The following is a 17266-nucleotide window of genomic DNA, read 5'->3' as shown; positions in this document are numbered from 1 at the left end:
GTCTTACATGGCTCAGGTGCTCCTATGTGACTGGAGAAGAAAGAAGAGGCAACACTGGCGAGATACTGCTTTGCCTCCGTGACGGCATTCGGTCTCAGCTTACCCGCTGGCAATGCCGGCTTTAATTCCGAAACATGGGGTGCGGTATACCCGATTTGGCGATTCCCCCTCAAATACCTTACCGGTGGTTCGCAGAGCCATAAGACGAGACCTCCACTGACACAAGGTGCCGCAGAGAGCTTGAATGATGTCGCAGATTGACGGAGCTGAAGTAGCGAAGCACCACAGCAAGAAGGACTGCTGGATAGTGCTAGATTCCAAGGCATACAATGTGACAAACTTCCTGTCCGAGCACCCAGGTGGCGCACCGATTATTCTCAAGAATGCCGGGTCGGTGAGTAGTATTGCAGTATTGGCGCAACTCAATACTGACGTTGATCAGGATGCGACGGAAGAGTTCAAGAAATACCACCCGTTGAGCTATCTGGACGATTATCTGCCCAAAGATGCGTTCCTCGGACCTATCGACCCCAACACATTCGGCCAGCTACGCCAGATCAAGAGCGAAGAATCAACAAAGCCATCCGAAACCGATCCGAATTCCAAGGAAATTCCACACGTAAGCCTCTGTGTCTCGACCACCGACTTTGAAGCAGCGGCCAAAGCAGTCTTACCTCATAAGTCGTACGTTTACGCTTCTGGATCCGCCAACACAGGTGCATCGCTCAAAGGCAACCTCGATGACTGGGGTCGTGTCAATTTCCGACCGCGTGTAATGCGAAACGTAGGCGATGTAGACACGCGTCGCAAGATCTTCGGGCATAGCTCACCGTACCCATTCTACATTTGCCCCATGGGAACGATGGGCGCCATCCATGAAGCTGCTGAGCCAGAAATGATCCGGGGAGCAGTACGGAAGGGGATCCACAAAGTGGTCAGTACTGCGAGCTCCAAGAGCAGCGAGCAGATCATGCAGAGCTATCAAGATGAGCAAAAACGACTTGGTAATGGCAGTCCGACGCAACTATTCTACCAATACTATATGCCCGTCGACCGCAACAAGGCTATCGAGCTCATGCGCATCGTCAAACGCTGCGGGTACAGGGGCCTGTGGATCACAGTCGATACGCCTGTTCTTGGTAAGCGAACGGCGGATCGATATCTTCAGGCTGAGGAGGCACTAGCAGTTGGTCTTGCAGAAGAGAGTACTACAGAGTGGGAGACAGGTGGCGATAACGCTTTCGCACCTGCCATGGGTGGACGGCCGGTCCAAGGCCAATTGAGTCCGCATACCACATGGGAAGATCTAGAATGGATCCGCAAGGAATGGGATGGACCGATTGTGCTGAAGGGAGTGCAATGCGCGGATGACGCGAAGCTAGCGATGGAGCATGGTTGTGATGGAATCTTGCTCAGTAACCATGGGGGCAGGCAATTGCACACCGCACCGAGTGCACTCATGACGTTGTTGGAGATTCGAACGTATTGTCCGGAAGTCCTGGAGAAGCTGGAAGTCTTCCTCGATGGTGGTCTGAGAGATGGGAACGACGTGCTGAAGGCGCTGTGCCTGGGTGCGACAGCTGTGGGCGTAGGAAGACCCTTCCTATATGCGCTTGGAGCTTATGGGTCAAGGGGTGTTGAGAGATGTGTTGACAGTAAGGATCATCGCGGTTTGAGAGTCAAACAAATGTGCTAACATTTGACAGTTCTTGCGGATGAGCTGCAGACGGGCATGCGCTTGTTAGGCATCACATCGCTGGACCAGTGCAGACCTGAGATGGTTAATGCAATGAGACTGCTGAATGAGATGTGGCGACCGGACCAGTTGAGCTTGAAGAGTAAGCTGTAACAATACGACTACCAGTCATTCGCGGATATATGCCCGAGAAAGTTCAAGTATTACATGTCAATGTGATGGAAGTTTGCTACAGGCACACTTTGCGGTACCCCTCCACTTACCCCGGAGATTTGCACTTCCAGAACCAATAGGTAAAGGCTCAGCCCGCACTAGACTGATGCTGCAGCTGTCGCCGATCCCGCCGAAAGCAACGGGCTCAAAATTCTTCTGCCCCTCAACCCCTCACCCCACCATACTTTTACCCACAGGATCTTTACGAGAATATATTGCTTACATCCAAACATTCTTTCATCAAATCTTCCTTAGGTGAGATGGCCGAGTTGGTTATGGCGCCAGGTTAAGGTTATCTTAACACATATTCCTGGTCACGAAAGTGGCGTGGGTTCGAGTCCCACTCTCATCAGCATTCGTCTGCTTCAGCAGATACCCCAGGACATTTTTTTGCGCCTTCATCATGCTTGGATGGCTGTGCCTTTGCGCTTTTGCCATGTCTGCACCTAGTTTTTCATTTTGTTACTGGAATACCATTCAGCGTCCTACCTCTAGCCTGCTTACATCTTAATCTGGAGAAGTTCCGTGTTGGGCTGTTTCAGAGATCGTCGTGTTATTACACATCCTCTTCGATAAGAGAGCAAGTTGGGCAACGGAGACATGTTTAAAGAAAGCGTGTCCCGATATGTAGCATTGTTAAAGAATCTGGAGTGTACTGCTTAGTTGTGGTTTGTGCATTCTCTTAGTTACTTCCTAGCGACAGCAACATGCGCTACACATTTGAACCCCTCTACTTCGATTACATCCGCGTCATTTTTTCCATTCAAAGGCCTCTGAATTTTCACGGCAGCTTTTTTCCCGGCAATGTTCAATTGCTTTTTGAATTCTTCGTTCTCTTCGTCCGTCCACTTTGGACCCATATGCTTCCACATGCCGAACAAATAGCCGCAAGTCTCTTCTAAACTCCTTGAAGCATAATAAACTGTCTTCTCGTGCAACTCAACATCTTTGAATCCTGCACCTTCCAGCGTCTTCTTGAGATGCGAAGCTTCGAACCAATCGTCCGAAACAGGCCAGCGAAACAAGGGCTCTTCTGGCTTGACCGCTTTCTGTGCTTCGTGTACAACAGCCATGTGGCCTACAGACTTCCAGCTAGTAACAATCGCTGTTCCTCCTGGCTTGAGCGTACGATGGATTTGCGCTGCACCCTTTGCCGCGTCGGGGAAGAAAAAGATGCCCATGTTGGTTATGGAGTGCGTAAACGTCTCATCGGGGTATGTCAGGTCGACACCGTCCATGACATCAAAGGACAAAGTCGCCGAAGACTTCGTAGCTGGAAGGGTGTGCCGCGCTAGATCAACCATCGATTTCGCATTGTCGACACAGGTGATCTTGATCGGAGTATCTGGGTATTTGAAAAGAATTTCCTGCGCGACAATACCATTCCCGCATGCGTTGTCTAGAACGACGGAGTCGGAGTCGATTGGGGGCAGTATGTCGACCAGATGCATGGCAGTTTCGCGAGTGCAGCCACCAGTAGAGGCCTCATAGCTTGATGCGAGCGTGTCGAACATTTCGCTGGCGGTTACGCTGGGTTTACTCATGATGGCCGGCTGTTTGCTGTTTTGTTTCGAGCGGTACAGTGTATATGCAGAGAGAAAACAAGGCGAGGTTAGTGAGGTACTTATAGGCGGCCTGAGGCTTACGAGAGACCAACACAGCTGACATGCGTGGTGGCTGACGTGAAGCAAACCAACGCGTGTGATACGCAGGAGGCATCAACAAAACTCATACTTCATCTGAAGAATTTCTTCCTTGTTTGTACGATCGAAGTGGATTGGTAAGTCTCCGGATTTCTTCCTAGCCGATAGTTCGGATACTTTCGCCCTCTAAAGTACCCGAGCTTAGAAATCGATTGTGTATTCTTCATAACAATCGAGAGTCAGTCGTACGTACTTTCAAAAATTCTATTAAAAGTGAACTGGTGTATCCTCTTCTATGCAATTCTCAAGTTATCCAAGCGGTACTTCATGCATTTGGTAGCGGAACTCTCTAGCATCTACATCCCTATCTTGCCGTTTATAACAACGCACACCTCTTCGATGCTAGTTTGATCTAACTTCAGGGAAGAAATGGTTCGCCTGCATGTACGCCTTAGTAGTCGATGGGATTCCAGAAGGTGCACCAAGGCCTTTTTATTTAGAGCTTCGCATCCTTCTTGAACCTGATCAACCCATCTTGGAAGGTTGTCGCAATATGCACTCCACGTTTATAGTCCCACATACGACTGGTATGAAGTGCTCTCCCACCTGTAGCTCTAGTGAGCCAGGCCTCTTGCACAAACCATTTTCGCCCGTCTTTGTCACCATCCTTGTGCTCTTCTAGGTTGCAGAGTGGTAGCGAGCCGTCTTCCCACAAGGTCGGATCGGCGTTTGGGTGGTCAATCCGTGGCTCAGAGGTCATGAGGAGATCTTTGATACCGACATGAAAAACGACACTGTGAGATAGGGATGCCATGCGGGTGTAGTCTCGCGGCCGACCGAGATGGTTTGGGACGATGAAGAGAGAGTTGCGATCCGATGCATACAAATGTGCGCAGGCATGCATGTTGGCCTCTCGTGTCAAGGCAAACTTTTGATCTGAGTCTGAGGGAGGCGGATATGGTGCGGTAGGTAATGGCAGTGAACCGCGGAGGGTGTAAAAGGTCAGTTGCTTTCGATCGAGCGGATGGCGGCTACGGTTGTAATCCGTCATATCAGCCTTACGTATGTGCAATCCAGCTACGGGGTTGAAGTGTTCTGGATGCGCTGGAAGGTCTAAGCGTGGACTCGCGCAGTCAGTATATGTCTCACATATAGTTCGTATGGGGTCACTTACATGTTTCCCGGAAATATTCAGAATCATTGCTTGGAGCCGCTGGATGCTCCATCGGCTCGTCGGCTTTATCTTCCAGTGTATCCTTGTATAGGTCCCTCAAATCCACTTCCTCTTGGACATCGAAGGGTGAGGTCTCTTCCCTTTTGAAAGAGCAGGTGCATACAAACATATACCCATGAGCGGCAACCTGGCTCACGGTCACGTCTCGGATGCAATAGTTGTAGCCATCCCGGATTTTTCGAACGCGGTACGTGTAGTGTTCATTTGGCTTGCCGCCTAAGATGAACCATCCGGTGATGTTCTATCATATTAGAGAGCTGCCGTAATAGTACGACACTGGTAGCTTACATGTATTAAGAACCCTTCTGCGACAGTTTGTGCTGCAGCCCATGCAGCTTGGGCAAACACGTGCCCGCCGTATGTTCCATTCTCGCCGCCAGTTGGTGAGTACGCTTTTACGATCGAGCGGAATGTCCTATCATCGATACGTTCAAGTTCGATTACTTTTTCGAAAGGAAGTACGCGTTTATCGTCGGTGAAATATGGACGAACAACCATGACAACAATGGAAGCTTCCCAGATGGTACAGATTGATTAGTCCGTCTTCTCGAGGGATTTGCTTGAGCTGAGTCGATATTGGTATTTACAGCTGGTGCAGACGCGACGCTAAAAAGTTACCTCGGAACACGCGGGGTTCGGTTGGATGACGGGACAAGACAACCCCCACTAGTGTCACTCAAGCCGTATAGATAGTCATGGCATGATATGATGACCCAGGCTGTGCGATGCCTCTGAGACCGAAGGAGTTGCAATTCTCTACATGCTCAATGTTTACTTCAGTCCGATCTTCCAGACCTCTTCTCCAGGAACCATAGCCTAACAAAGTAAAACACAAGACCACAAAGCCAAATTCCTACGAGAATCGCTGCCTGTATGGGCGCGAATACAGCGCCTCTAACAACGACAAAGCCGCTGATCAGGGCAAAAAGTATAGGGATAAGAATGAGAGGCTTCACGGGTCGGGGTAGATCGGGCTCTCGGAAGCGTAAGATGATGGCTCCAAGCACGGTGAGAAAGAAGAAAGCATATTCAGCCAGCCCGTTGAGAGTTAACAGGATGCGCATGTTTCCGAGCAGAATATATATGCCAGAAAGGATAGTGTTGAGAATCAAAGCATTGCTAGCAGTCGTCAGAGAGTAATTGTCAAAGAATGCTCGGGTATATACGTACATCGGAGACTCTCCATTGTCCATGGCCATATCCGCTGGCTCATCCGAATCGGCAATTTTGCTTACTCTAAGGGTACCGACATATCCGACTGTGCCAAAAACACGCGGGAACCAATTGTTGTTCGCCGCTGCCACAGTCATCCTTCCAGCGACGAAAGAGTTACCAAGGGCGGAGCCCGCAATTACAAGACAGATGAGCGCTGTAGCAAAGTAAGCTACACCCTTGCCAAGGAAATGGGTAACAGCCGTCTGGTGTATGTCAGTACGCAAGATCGTGGCACTTAAGTTTGCAAAACTTACTACAGCAGCAGCATCCGTTGTTGATACAACCCCCCAGGGAAGTAAAATATAGTAGACTGCGTTAGCTGCGACATAACAGAGTATGATTGTAGGTATAGCGGTGTTGATTGACAGTGGAAGCTGACGGCTGGGATTTCGCAACTCAGCTGCAACATAGTTGGCTTTGTCCCAACCAGAGTATGCCCATAGAGCTCCATAAAGAGCAGTTGAATAGAACCCAAGTGACTCCCATGTAGTCACCTTTGTCCAGTCGAACCTTGATCCGTCGGGTAATACCGTGTCTCTTGGCGAGAACCAATTGTTTTGATGCCAATCATGACCTCCGAGGTCCTTGCTCTTTCCGACAAAGACAAAGACCACGACTAGCCCAGATATGATAAGCAAGGAAATGGTAAGCAGTTTTATGGCAACGAAGAAGCTAGATAACCGAGTGCTCGTCTTGGTGCTGATGGAGTTTAGAGTCGTGACACACACTAGAACAAGCAGAGACAGCAATTTATGCGTGATAGGCGGATCTGGTTCATTCACACCCAAGCTGGAGTAGATGGACTCCACAAATACGATGCTGAGAATCGCAAGTGTAGCTGGCATAGTCGCAACGACCCAAGACCAAGCCGCCATGTATCCAAAGACATCTCCATAAATGTAAGTGAGATATGGTTGGATGCCGCCTTCGCCAGGAAACGCCGTACCGAGCTCAGCCATGGTCAGAGCGCCACTCCATGCTAGAATACCGCCAACTAGCCATACAAGTAGCCCAGCGCCAGGTGATGGAACATTCGCATCGATGGGTCCTGGCGATGAAAATACTCCGGATCCGATGACGATGCTTATCAGGAGCGCGAAGCCATCGAGCGCACCCAGGTTGCGGGCAAAAGTACTTCTCGCGGCGGTAGTTTCATCGTATTCCTCATCTGGAGCGTATGACGTTGTCGATTCCTGGCGCAGTAGAGGTGCTGTCTCTGAGGATGCCATTTGTCGCGTTCTTGAAGTGTACAGAGGCTTGATAAGGTAATCGTCGTTGTTTTGCCGAGGTGATTGCGCGCCACACGCGTCAACGCGGTGTAACTTAGAGAGCTACGTGTCTTCTCTGAGCTTCAGAGATGTCGCAAGCATGTATCTTTTGATATTGCTAAGTTAAAGGAACCAATCCTCAATGTGGTGGTAGGAGAGGACAGGAAGGCTGGATTGGCGTGTGTCGCGCGATGCTATCGCGTCAGGATGAGCCCGAGTTACGTCATCCCGATTACCCACCACATGCCGCGACATCAGAATACGAAACTTCATTCACTAATACACTTGCAGACGTATACCCATATATTTTTTTAGAGGGCCCGTTGAGCTGAACTATTTGCAGATTCATTTTTTGTTCAGTACGACGTCATCCTGCAGACCTTGACTTGACATCTTTCTCTGCCAACCACATAGAGCTTGGAACCCTATGGCCAAGTATCCGCTGTCGCCAAGACGCACATGCATCTATTGGAACACATACGGTAGAAGATTAGCACTATGTTGCCCCAGAACCTGGAGAGACCAGATTACAACAAATCGATTGTTGGGATGGACCCTTAATGTCCAATGAGATACATGTCGCCCAATGACAGGCTAGTCGGGCTTAAATCAGGGAGTGACTGTAATCTAGAATTGAGGCATTCCCAAGGCTTCCTACCCGACGAGTCATCCCAATAAAGAAGAACGATACAGCAAAGAAGAAATCATAAGTAGAGACGCGACATTAGACGTTGGAACACTATAGATAAACTTCTTGAAGGTGTAAAGAAGGTCTTGCGCAAGCGGTATATATCCGTATGCAACTCTGGTACTAGGACTATAGGTAAATTTATCATCTCTCATCTATGTAACCATGACGACCGAAGGCATAAATACCAACATCCTCTGACTTGTGGACCACATATGATCTGTCTTTTGGTCGCAGTGCTGGGATGGCCAGAAACCTGTTCGCTAGCGTGCCTTCACATGGGAAACTGCGGGGAGGTTAAGCTTAAATCTTTAGTGCAATGACAGACCAATGACGCTTGGTGGGAATCATTGACCCTTGTAGAGTTAGTGTGCTGTATAAGGCTTAGTGATGCCCATCATCATGGCGACGTCATTTCTTGTGAGCTCACGGTTTGCTCGCAGCTGTTTAAAGGTCTGGGTCCCTGGTCAAACTTCTATTCATCACACATTGCCTTTTTTCAAGATACCCAAATCTTTCTCAACTTTTCACCAATCCCTTCCTCCAATCAATTCACCGAGAAGAACACACATACCAACGCCAACATGTTCTCGAGACAAGCAACCCAGAATGCGCGGTTTGCAGCCCGTTGTGCCCGTCGTCCAGCTTCGCGGGTAGCCAACCCCCAGTTCCGCGCCCAACAACCCCGCTTCCAGTCTACCGAGTCAGCAACATCCGGCAACGCGGGTGCCGGCTCACATGCCGCAATCGGTGCCGCATCTGGTGCCCTTGCGGCCATCACAGTCGGCTACATCTTCTACAGACAATCGGGTGCTCGTGATGTTGTATTAGCTTCCAAGACTGCAAAGGGCTACGTCAACTCAGCTACACAGAAGATCAAGGAGCAAACGCCAGAGCCCAACGAGGCGCTGCAATGGTTGCGAAATGCTGCGCAGAGCTACGCTGCTTTCATCCCCGGTGCCAAAGGCTACGTTGACTCCGCCTTCGATGACCTCGATGCTATCCGTGCAAAGCACGGCAAGGAGGTTGACCAGATCGTCACCGAGGCATACGACGAGATGCGCCAGGTTCTCGGCAACGGTGATATGAGCCTCGTCACCGCACACAAGACTTGGGACGTTATTACCAAGCACATGAGCCGCATCGCAGATCTTGCTGGCGACGCATCACAACAGATCATGGACAACCACCCTCAGCTCAAGGAAAAGGTTGGCGGTAACATTGATAAACTTAAGGAGTACGGCGACAAGTATGGTCCCGAGGCCAAGAAGGAAGTCGACAGGACATGGAAGCAGATCAGTGACGTCGTCAAGACTGGCGTAAGTGCGTCGAACATTGAGAAGATCAGGAGCATCGTGCAAGAAAAGGTAGAGAAGCTGAAGAAGATGGGCGATGAGGCTTGGGACAAGGGTATGGAGCAGGCAAAGCCTTACCTTGACAAGAACCCTCAGGTCAAGAAGATTGTCGAAGAGAACGCGGATGCACTCAAGGGCGGAAATGTCCAAGAGCTGTACGAGCGCGTCAAGTCTGCCGTCGAGAAGGGTGATACTGGCGACCTTGAGTCATACGTTAAGAGCGCCGCCAACAAGGCCAAGGAGTCTGGTTTCGGTGATATCGAGCAGTACTTCAAGCAGATCCCTGGCGGCGACCAGATCATGCCCAAGCTAAGCCAGCTTCAGGACGTTGCCCAGAAGCACGGCGACGAAGCACAGAAGCTTTTCAAGGACACCATCTCGGAGATCTCCAGCCTCCTCCAGAAGAAGGGTGAAGAAGCATCCAAGTTGGCCGACAAGGCAAAGGAGGACTCTAAGAAATAGGACACGACAGAAATGTTGTCCTAGCATGATGAGGAGTGTAACGACTACTTTACTTGTACGATTATATGCATCATCGGCGTTGACCAAGTCCAGCGAAATTATCTTAGCATCTGTAAACAATCTTGAAAGCAACTTCAATCTGACTACTATTTGCTGTCGCCTTCTCTAGCCTCTCTGTGATGTCCCACATTGGTTCGTCGCACAGTCGGCTAGAGATGATTGCATCAAGGTATTGTGCGGGGGATGCATGTCCATGACTGCCTGCATGCAGGAACTGCTCACTGTGCACACCGCACACCGTGTTGACGTCTTCTGGAATCCTCTATGCGGGGTGAACTGTCGGTGTAATATGTACATGTACGTCTTATAGGCTGCACACAGGAGTTGCCGCCAAAGTAACCCCGCGATCGGCTAAGGAGGTGAGTGGGTCTGTGGTGAAAGAAAGTGGTGAGAGAAGGCGATGGCGGCGTTCGTGCGCCCAATGGACCGGACACGCTCCACTGAGGCAGCCAATGACGTAAATGCGCCTCCCCTCCCCCCGGCTGCGCCGCCCTTCTCTGACACCTGGCAAGCGCTGCTACTCTATTTACTTGTCCCTCAACAAATTTCCAGCCCTCTACATCTTCTCACTCCAATTCCCCACTTGTCTCTACCAAACTCTTCCTTTACACGTCGATCGACACTACTCCTACCGCCCACCTAACTCAGACACACTACACAACCACAACCATGGGCAAGGTAAGCATCGGCGTGCTCACATGTACCCCGCTGGTACCCCGCTAACACGTGCATAGGCGAAGTACATCATGCTCGACTGCGACAACACGCTCGTCCAGTCTGAGCGTTTTGCGTTCGAGGCCTGCGCCGACCTTACCAACCAGGTCATGGAGAGGCACAACATCGATGCCCGCTACACAGCCGAGTCATTGCTCGAGGACTTCGTCGGCCACAACTTCCGTGGCATGCTCAAGGGCCTGCAGGAGAAGCACAAGTTCAAGATGCCCGACGACGAGATGGAGGACTTTGTCGCACAAGAACTCGGCGCCGTCACTCTCAAGCTCAGCCAGAAGGCTGTCGAGTGCCCTGGCGTGACCGAGCAGCTCACCAAGCTCAAGGAGGAGGGCTATCCTATGTCTGTTGTCTCTACTTCCGCCAAGAGCCGCGTCGTCGCTTCCATCGAGAAGGCCGGCATCGCCCACTTCTTCCCTCCTGAGCACGTCTACTCTGCTGCCACCTCACTCAACCCTCCCTCTTCCAAGCCCGACCCCAAGATCTACCTATACGCTGCCGAGCAACTAGGCGTCAAGCCTTCCGAGGCCATCACCGTCGAGGACAGCAAGAGCGGTGCCACTGCTGCCATGCGCGCCGGTATCCCCTGCATCGGCTACGTTGGCATCTACGGCATTGAGGAGGGCAAGGACAAGATGGACCAGATGGCTAAGCTTCTCACCGAGGAAACCAAGTGCGCTGCCATCATGTACGATTGGAAGGACTTCCCAGAGTGCTTGAAGAAGGTCGAGGCCAAGTTGTAAGTCCTTACTTCGACACTTCTGTGGGCGCTGAGGAAGATGAACATTTGATGAACTCGACCCGCCATTGCGGGGGAGCTTACGATTACATTCACGACATCAATGATTAAATAGATTCAGTAATGAACAATTTAGCGGACATGGTCCCATTCACATTTACATTCACATCCATATCCACGACAACCATCTTTACTGTTCCTTTGTTCTACCGTGTTTACTATTTTGTTTGGTGACGCAATGGTGGGACCCGCGCCGTTCGTGGGCAGGCACAGCGTTCCAGGCTCGGGCGACGGCCCAACGCTGCCCCGCTCCCCACTTGGTACCTGCAAACTTCAACGCGAAACATCCCGAACATCGAACTTTTACCTTTGCCATCCCAGATCCCTAGTGCCAGCTTTTCGTCGCGTCAATTTCTGCTGCTCACGCGTCCTGCAATGAGCAGTCTGAGCCGCCGTGCCCATGTCGACGGTCCGATCCATTAATGTGCTGATCCTCACTCCGACCTCACCCCTAGCTGGCTCCTGATTCTCGGACTGAAGAGCCTATAGCTTCGGCTAGTGAAGGGACGTCTGCTTTGCCAAATCAACGCTCACGTGATTACAGAGAAATCAGCTGATCAATACCGTGCCAAGCGAATGTGCCTCGGTAAGAACAGGGCCTCAATATTACGCAAAGTCGTGCTCTACCACACTCTTTGCGCAAGACCCAACAACCCCTTGTCCGCCGGGTCTTTCCACAACGCAGAATCAACACTAGCCACTGAACAGCTGGATATGACATGCGCGAATCCTAGCACAGAGTTTAACGACAGCACCTCATCCTGTCGTTATCTTCGCTCAACAGATCTGCACCTTGGCATTCTGGCGGCCAAGACATGACCAAGACATGCTTGATAAAGCCTCCTTCCTATCCTGTCGACAGCTCCTTGCTCGAAGCTTTTGCTTCATCTAACACCACCAATGTCATACCCTGTACGGCATTGGACTTCATATACACGTTGCTTATGATCTTTGCCGACTGCCAATCGTGGATCTACACCACCTCGTGTGATGGGTCACTACATGTATAGTAGCATCGAAAGGGGCAGGTATTGTGGCTACCTGCCAGGTTAGCCATAGGCAGTGCAGAATGGATACTGGCATTTGGAGTACCTCTGTGTCGGAGAGCACGCATTTAAGAGTACGTGAGAAGCTTGCTGTGATAATCCATCGGCACCTGTCGCATCGTTCAAATCACAATCAACATGTATCTACGCACAGCCCTTCTATCTTTGTCCGCCCTTGCGGCAGCAAAGGAAATGCCAAAGGACGAGTTGAGAGCCGCACAGCTTTATGACTCTGGCATCAGGCACGAAAACAACGTTGCCCTCAAGAAGGTCACAAACACACTCCTTTCCTGCGAATTTACACTAAGCCTTAACAGGAGTCATGGGCACGTCAGGAAGCTGCAGGCATGTACAACTCTGCTCAGTATGCTGAGATCAAAGACAAAGTAGAGTGTCTGAACGGTACTGCGGTTACTGGAAATGACGTTTTTCAATGCAAGAATGTCAGTTCACCCACCATGTATCAAGACTCTCAACCATTAACATATTCAACCAGATTGACTTGCTCCATTTCTTGTCCCATGCTGAGCTAGGCAGCACTCGTGGTGTCGGATCTTCGTCATGGGGCTGGACATCCGAAGACGGTCGCGAGTTCGTTGCTATCGGACAACAAGACGGTGCCGCATTCGCCGAAATCACTGCTGAAGGCAAGCTCTCATACCTGGGCCGTCTGCCAGCCTACTCTACGCCTAGTACATGGCGCGAGATCCGTGGCCAGAACAACCTCATGATCATCGGCAGCGAGGCAGTCGGCCATGGAATTCAGATCTTCGACATGAAGAAGCTAATCGACATTGACCCTGCGTCCCCCGTGACTTTCAGCAACAACGGCGATTTGACTGGTCACTTCAAGGGCCTCCCTAATGGCAGAACTCACAACGTCGTGACAAACCCTGAGACCAACTTCATCTATGCCGTTGGTGCGCAGCCAAGGACGGACAAGTGCAAATCTGGAATCATCTTCATCGACATAACCGATCCTTCGAAGCCAACAAGCCCAGGCTGGTAAGTGTGACTTTATGTTGGAGATGAGATCACTGCTGACCAAGGATAGTGCATCGGAAGACGGATATGTACACGATGCTCAATGTCTTATCTACCGCGGACCAGATTCCGAGTTTGAGGGCCATGAGATTTGCTATGGCTACAACGAAGATTCTCTCACGATATATGACGTGACCGACAAGAAAGCCCCAGTCATTCTGTCCAACTCTTCCTACGAGGGTGCGGCATACACCCATCAGGGCAACGTTCTAGACCCCATGAACCAACAGTTCCTCCTGCTCGATGATGAGTACGATGAATACGACAAGGTCGGCCCTGCTATCCCTGGTCATCCCATCACATACATTTGGGACATCTCATCTCTCCGCGCGCCTAAACAGACTGGACTGTACAAGAGCGGAGCAAAGGGTATCGACCACAACCAGTATGTCGCGAACGGCTTCGCATATCAATCGAACTACGGCACCGGATTCCGTGTTCTTGATGTCCGCAGCATTCCCGATGACCCGACGGGTGCTGGTGTGAAGGAAGTTGGCTTTTTCGGTATGTAAAAACGAACGTCTTAGTCTTAGTGTACCTTTACTTACATCTACCTAGACGTATACCCTGAGGACGATAACATGCCTGGAGGTGGTACTGTCGACTTCGTCGGCACGTGGTCGAGCTATGCGCTGTTCAAGAGTGGCCACATATTGATCAACACTATGGAACGTGGTGTCTTCATCGTCAAGATGCAGGAGGGATTCGACAGATAGACGGATAGAGCATATTCATTTTGGAATTACTCGTGGCAAAAATAAGTTTAGGGTTTATTATCAACGTCGATCCCGGCTGTATTCTGTCGGTATCAGTGCGGCTTTCTACCAGACGATTGGTTCATGATGAATCTTCGGCGCAATATTGCGCATACTTGGAACTTGTAGATTGGAGCCATCAAAGTCGGAATTCAAGCAATCAAAGTCCTGCCATGGTCTGGCCTTAGCATCTAGCGGCGTCGGTGTCACCGTTGTTCATCATGTTTTCTTTTTGTCCATGTCCGCTTGCCACGAAAACGCGTCTAGCCGCCAAGCTTGCATCCCTCCGCGCAGGATCTAGTGGCGGAGCAACACTATCGCCTCTTGCTGTTTCCTTCGTTATGATTGTGGCGTAGGCGCGCCAAGAAGAAGCTGCGGGGATTTGGGCTTGGCTCCATGTCTAGAGGTCCTTCCTTCCCAATCAAGTTGCGCCCGGCCGTGAGCTAGATGTCTCCGCCGAGAGAAGCGGCTATTCTCCTTCCTCATGCAACACAGCATTGCGCAGCCAAGCAGACCTTCATCAATCGTGTCGCCTTCGCCCCAGCTCCTCGCCCGGCTACCCGTTTTCATGGGCCCACTGCACGTCCTGACTTATCAAATTGCGGTGCCTGAATGACAATGGAGCGGCGATTGATACAGCAGCTGCCTGTATCGGTTAGTTCTGCAAGCACACAATGGCTCAAGTCCGCTTCCTGGACCAGGTATATGGATACGAGGTATAGTATATAGAGCCAGTCTATACCTGTGACAGGTCCCAAGGCAGCTTCCTCTTCTCCTGGCTCATCTGTCATTATCCTTTCTCAAGATGAGGTTCGTCCCCTTCGTTGCGCTTGCTGCGCCTGTCCTCGCACAGTACGATGCGAAGCCAAAGCCTACCGCAAAGCCCGGAAAGCCGCATCCATCTGGTCCTCCTAGGAAGCTCGTCTCCCCTAAAGAGTTGATCAAGGAGATCAAGCTCGAGGACTTACTTGAGGGTTCTCAGCAACTTCAAACTTTTGCCGATGAGGCTGGTGGCAACCGTGCCTTTGGTAGCACTGGACATAACGCTACGACCGAGTGGCTCTACCAAACGCTCAAGGCTACCGGATACTACGATGTGTACAAGCAGCCTTTCGTCGAGCTCTTCACTGCCGCTACGACCAAGTTCACGGTTGCTGGCGAAGAAATCCCCGTGTCTTACATGACTTTCGGTCCCTCTGGTGATGTCACCGCAAACGTTGTCAAGGTTAACAATCTCGGATGCGCTGTTGATGACTTCCCTGCGGAAGTTTCTGGCCAGATCGCACTCATCTCGCGAGGCACTTGTCCTTTCGCTGATAAGGCTGCTAACGCCTTGACCGCTGGTGCAGTCGGTGCAGCGATCTACAACAACGAACCCAACACACCTCTGTCTGGTACTCTCGGTGGCGAAGGCGACTACGCCCCCGTCGTCGGTATGACCAAGGAAGCCGGCGACAGCCTTCTAGCCAAGCTCGGCAATGGCACAGTTGAAGCTACTCTTTTCATCGATGCCATCCGCGAGAACCGCACCAACTACAACGTCATTGCCGAGACAAAGCAGGGCGACCACGACAACGTACTCATGCTTGGTGGCCACACCGACTCTGTCTTTGCCGGTCCTGGTATCAATGACGATGGATCTGGTACCATCGGTACCCTCATGACTGGTCTTGCTCTGACCAAATTCAAGATCAAGAACGCTGTTCGTCTCGGCTTTTGGGGCGCAGAGGAGTTTGGAAAGCTTGGTTCCTTCTACTACATGAAGACAATCAACGGTACTTTCGGTGGTAACGCAACTGAGGTCAACAAGCTTCGTGCCTACCTCAACTTCGACATGATTGCTTCGCCCAACTACGTTCTCGGTATCTACGATGGCGATGGTAGCGCGTTCAACTTCTCCGGTGCCCCTGGATCCGACAAGATCGAGAAGGACTTCGAGGAGTTCTACGAGGAGCGCGGTCTTCCCCACGTCCCCGCTCTCTTCTCTCTTCGCTCCGACTACGCTGCTTTCCTCGAGAACGGTATTCCTTCCGGAGGTCTGTTCACAGGTGCCGAAGTGTTAAAGACAGAGGAGGAGGCACAGCTCTTCGGTGGTGAAGCTGGCCAACCACTCGACGCATGCTACCACCAAGCTTGCGACAATATTGACAACCTTGCTGAGGATGCTTTCTTGCTCAACACTCAGAGCATCGCGAACTCGGTTGCCAAGTACGCGCTCAGCTTCGAGGGTATTCCAAGGGCTAACATGACGCTTCGCAAGCGTGGCGCCGAAAGGAGCAGGCTCATGTCGAGGTTTGATGATGGTGGCCATGCGCACCACGGCCAGACTTGCGGTGCTGGAAAGCATACTATCTAGACATTGTGTTATTATATGATCTATTGAGGAGTTGGATGATGATACCATGATGTGATGATGTAGAAATAGAAAACTCGAATGTAATAAAACATTTCAATCCATGGCCTTGTCTTACAATCCCCCGTTGCATATGTCTGAGTAAACAGCCGCGTGTCCTTCACAAGTTTGACTAGATTCCACACCTCCTTGTTATGTCGATTCATTGGGACAAATATCGTTCTCGTGCTTGGTTCACCACCGGGTCCCTCTATGCTCCAGATCTCCATGCGAATGCAAAGCTTATCACAGCCAGAAGGCATGCGTTTGTGAAGATAAATACCATGATTCCAATCGCTTTACCTTCTTCTCTTCTGTGCCGCGCGACCTATCTTGTTCCATTTCTGCCTCTACTTACCTTCAAAAGTGCTACACTCACACTCACACCATCGCAGTGAAGACAAGCACACTAAGCTCCTAGCGTATGCAAAGATAATGAGCGAGTGACAGAAAGAGGATAGACCGAGAGCGGAACATGGAATTGGGGCGGAAGATCTGAGGTAAGAGCGGACAGCGCACACCATGATGGCGGACGACGGTGGACACTACACCATTCCCTCCCTTTTGCGATATAGCATGAATTGAGCGAAAGTACCTGAGAGGGTGTACTGCGTATACGAGGTCGGCGATCGAAAAGAGACCGTGAGTCTTTCATTCTACATTTTAC

The 17266-nt window shown here is 50.8% G+C and overlaps 8 protein-coding genes across 8 annotated transcripts; 5 read left to right on the top strand and 3 right to left on the bottom strand.

Annotated features, from left to right (window-relative positions):
* Window positions 1-247: 247 nt before the first annotated feature.
* Window positions 248-1849, top strand: AA0111_g6618 (hypothetical protein; the record flags this gene model as incomplete). The annotated part of the gene is made up of 3 exons (XM_028652860.1): window positions 248-394; window positions 443-1655; window positions 1707-1849. The coding sequence occupies 3 exons, from the start codon at window positions 248-250 to the stop codon at window positions 1847-1849; spliced, it is 1503 nt and encodes a 500-aa protein (XP_028505853.1).
* A 746-nt stretch (window positions 1850-2595) lies between these two features.
* On the bottom strand, window positions 2596-3453 carry AA0111_g6617 (hypothetical protein; the record flags this gene model as incomplete). Its single annotated transcript, XM_028652859.1, has 1 exon — window positions 2596-3453. One exon carries the CDS (start codon window positions 3451-3453, stop codon window positions 2596-2598), a length of 858 nt encoding a protein of 285 aa, XP_028505850.1.
* Window positions 3454-4048: 595 nt separating this feature from the next.
* Window positions 4049-5284, bottom strand: AA0111_g6616 (hypothetical protein; the record flags this gene model as incomplete). Its single annotated transcript, XM_028652858.1, has 3 exons — window positions 4049-4665; window positions 4727-5027; window positions 5075-5284. The coding sequence occupies 3 exons, from the start codon at window positions 5282-5284 to the stop codon at window positions 4049-4051; spliced, it is 1128 nt and encodes a 375-aa protein (XP_028505851.1).
* Window positions 5285-5562: 278 nt separating this feature from the next.
* Window positions 5563-7230, bottom strand: AA0111_g6615 (hypothetical protein; the record flags this gene model as incomplete). Its single annotated transcript, XM_028652857.1, has 3 exons — window positions 5563-5905; window positions 5957-6204; window positions 6256-7230. 3 exons carry the CDS (start codon window positions 7228-7230, stop codon window positions 5563-5565), a joined length of 1566 nt encoding a protein of 521 aa, XP_028505848.1.
* A 1311-nt stretch (window positions 7231-8541) lies between these two features.
* AA0111_g6614 (hypothetical protein) lies at window positions 8542-9774 on the top strand (the record flags this gene model as incomplete). The annotated part of the gene is made up of 1 exon (XM_028652856.1): window positions 8542-9774. One exon carries the CDS (start codon window positions 8542-8544, stop codon window positions 9772-9774), a length of 1233 nt encoding a protein of 410 aa, XP_028505849.1.
* Window positions 9775-10503: 729 nt separating this feature from the next.
* Window positions 10504-11306, top strand: AA0111_g6613 (hypothetical protein; the record flags this gene model as incomplete). Its single annotated transcript, XM_028652855.1, has 2 exons — window positions 10504-10512; window positions 10569-11306. The coding sequence occupies 2 exons, from the start codon at window positions 10504-10506 to the stop codon at window positions 11304-11306; spliced, it is 747 nt and encodes a 248-aa protein (XP_028505846.1).
* Window positions 11307-12546: 1240 nt separating this feature from the next.
* Window positions 12547-14168, top strand: AA0111_g6612 (hypothetical protein; the record flags this gene model as incomplete). Its single annotated transcript, XM_028652854.1, has 5 exons — window positions 12547-12678; window positions 12726-12851; window positions 12905-13413; window positions 13463-13956; window positions 14011-14168. 5 exons carry the CDS (start codon window positions 12547-12549, stop codon window positions 14166-14168), a joined length of 1419 nt encoding a protein of 472 aa, XP_028505847.1.
* An 844-nt stretch (window positions 14169-15012) lies between these two features.
* AA0111_g6611 (putative leucine aminopeptidase 2) lies at window positions 15013-16563 on the top strand (the record flags this gene model as incomplete). The annotated part of the gene is made up of 1 exon (XM_028652853.1): window positions 15013-16563. The coding sequence occupies one exon, from the start codon at window positions 15013-15015 to the stop codon at window positions 16561-16563; it is 1551 nt and encodes a 516-aa protein (XP_028505844.1).
* Window positions 16564-17266: the final 703 nt, after the last annotated feature.

The sequence above is a fragment of the Alternaria arborescens genome (genome assembly GCF_004154835.1).
Source record: "Alternaria arborescens strain FERA 675 chromosome Unknown contig_14, whole genome shotgun sequence".
Taxonomy (NCBI): Eukaryota; Fungi; Ascomycota; class Dothideomycetes; order Pleosporales; family Pleosporaceae; genus Alternaria; species Alternaria arborescens.
Note: the sequence above shows the minus strand (reverse complement) of the source record. Positions and strands in the feature narration are given on the sequence as shown.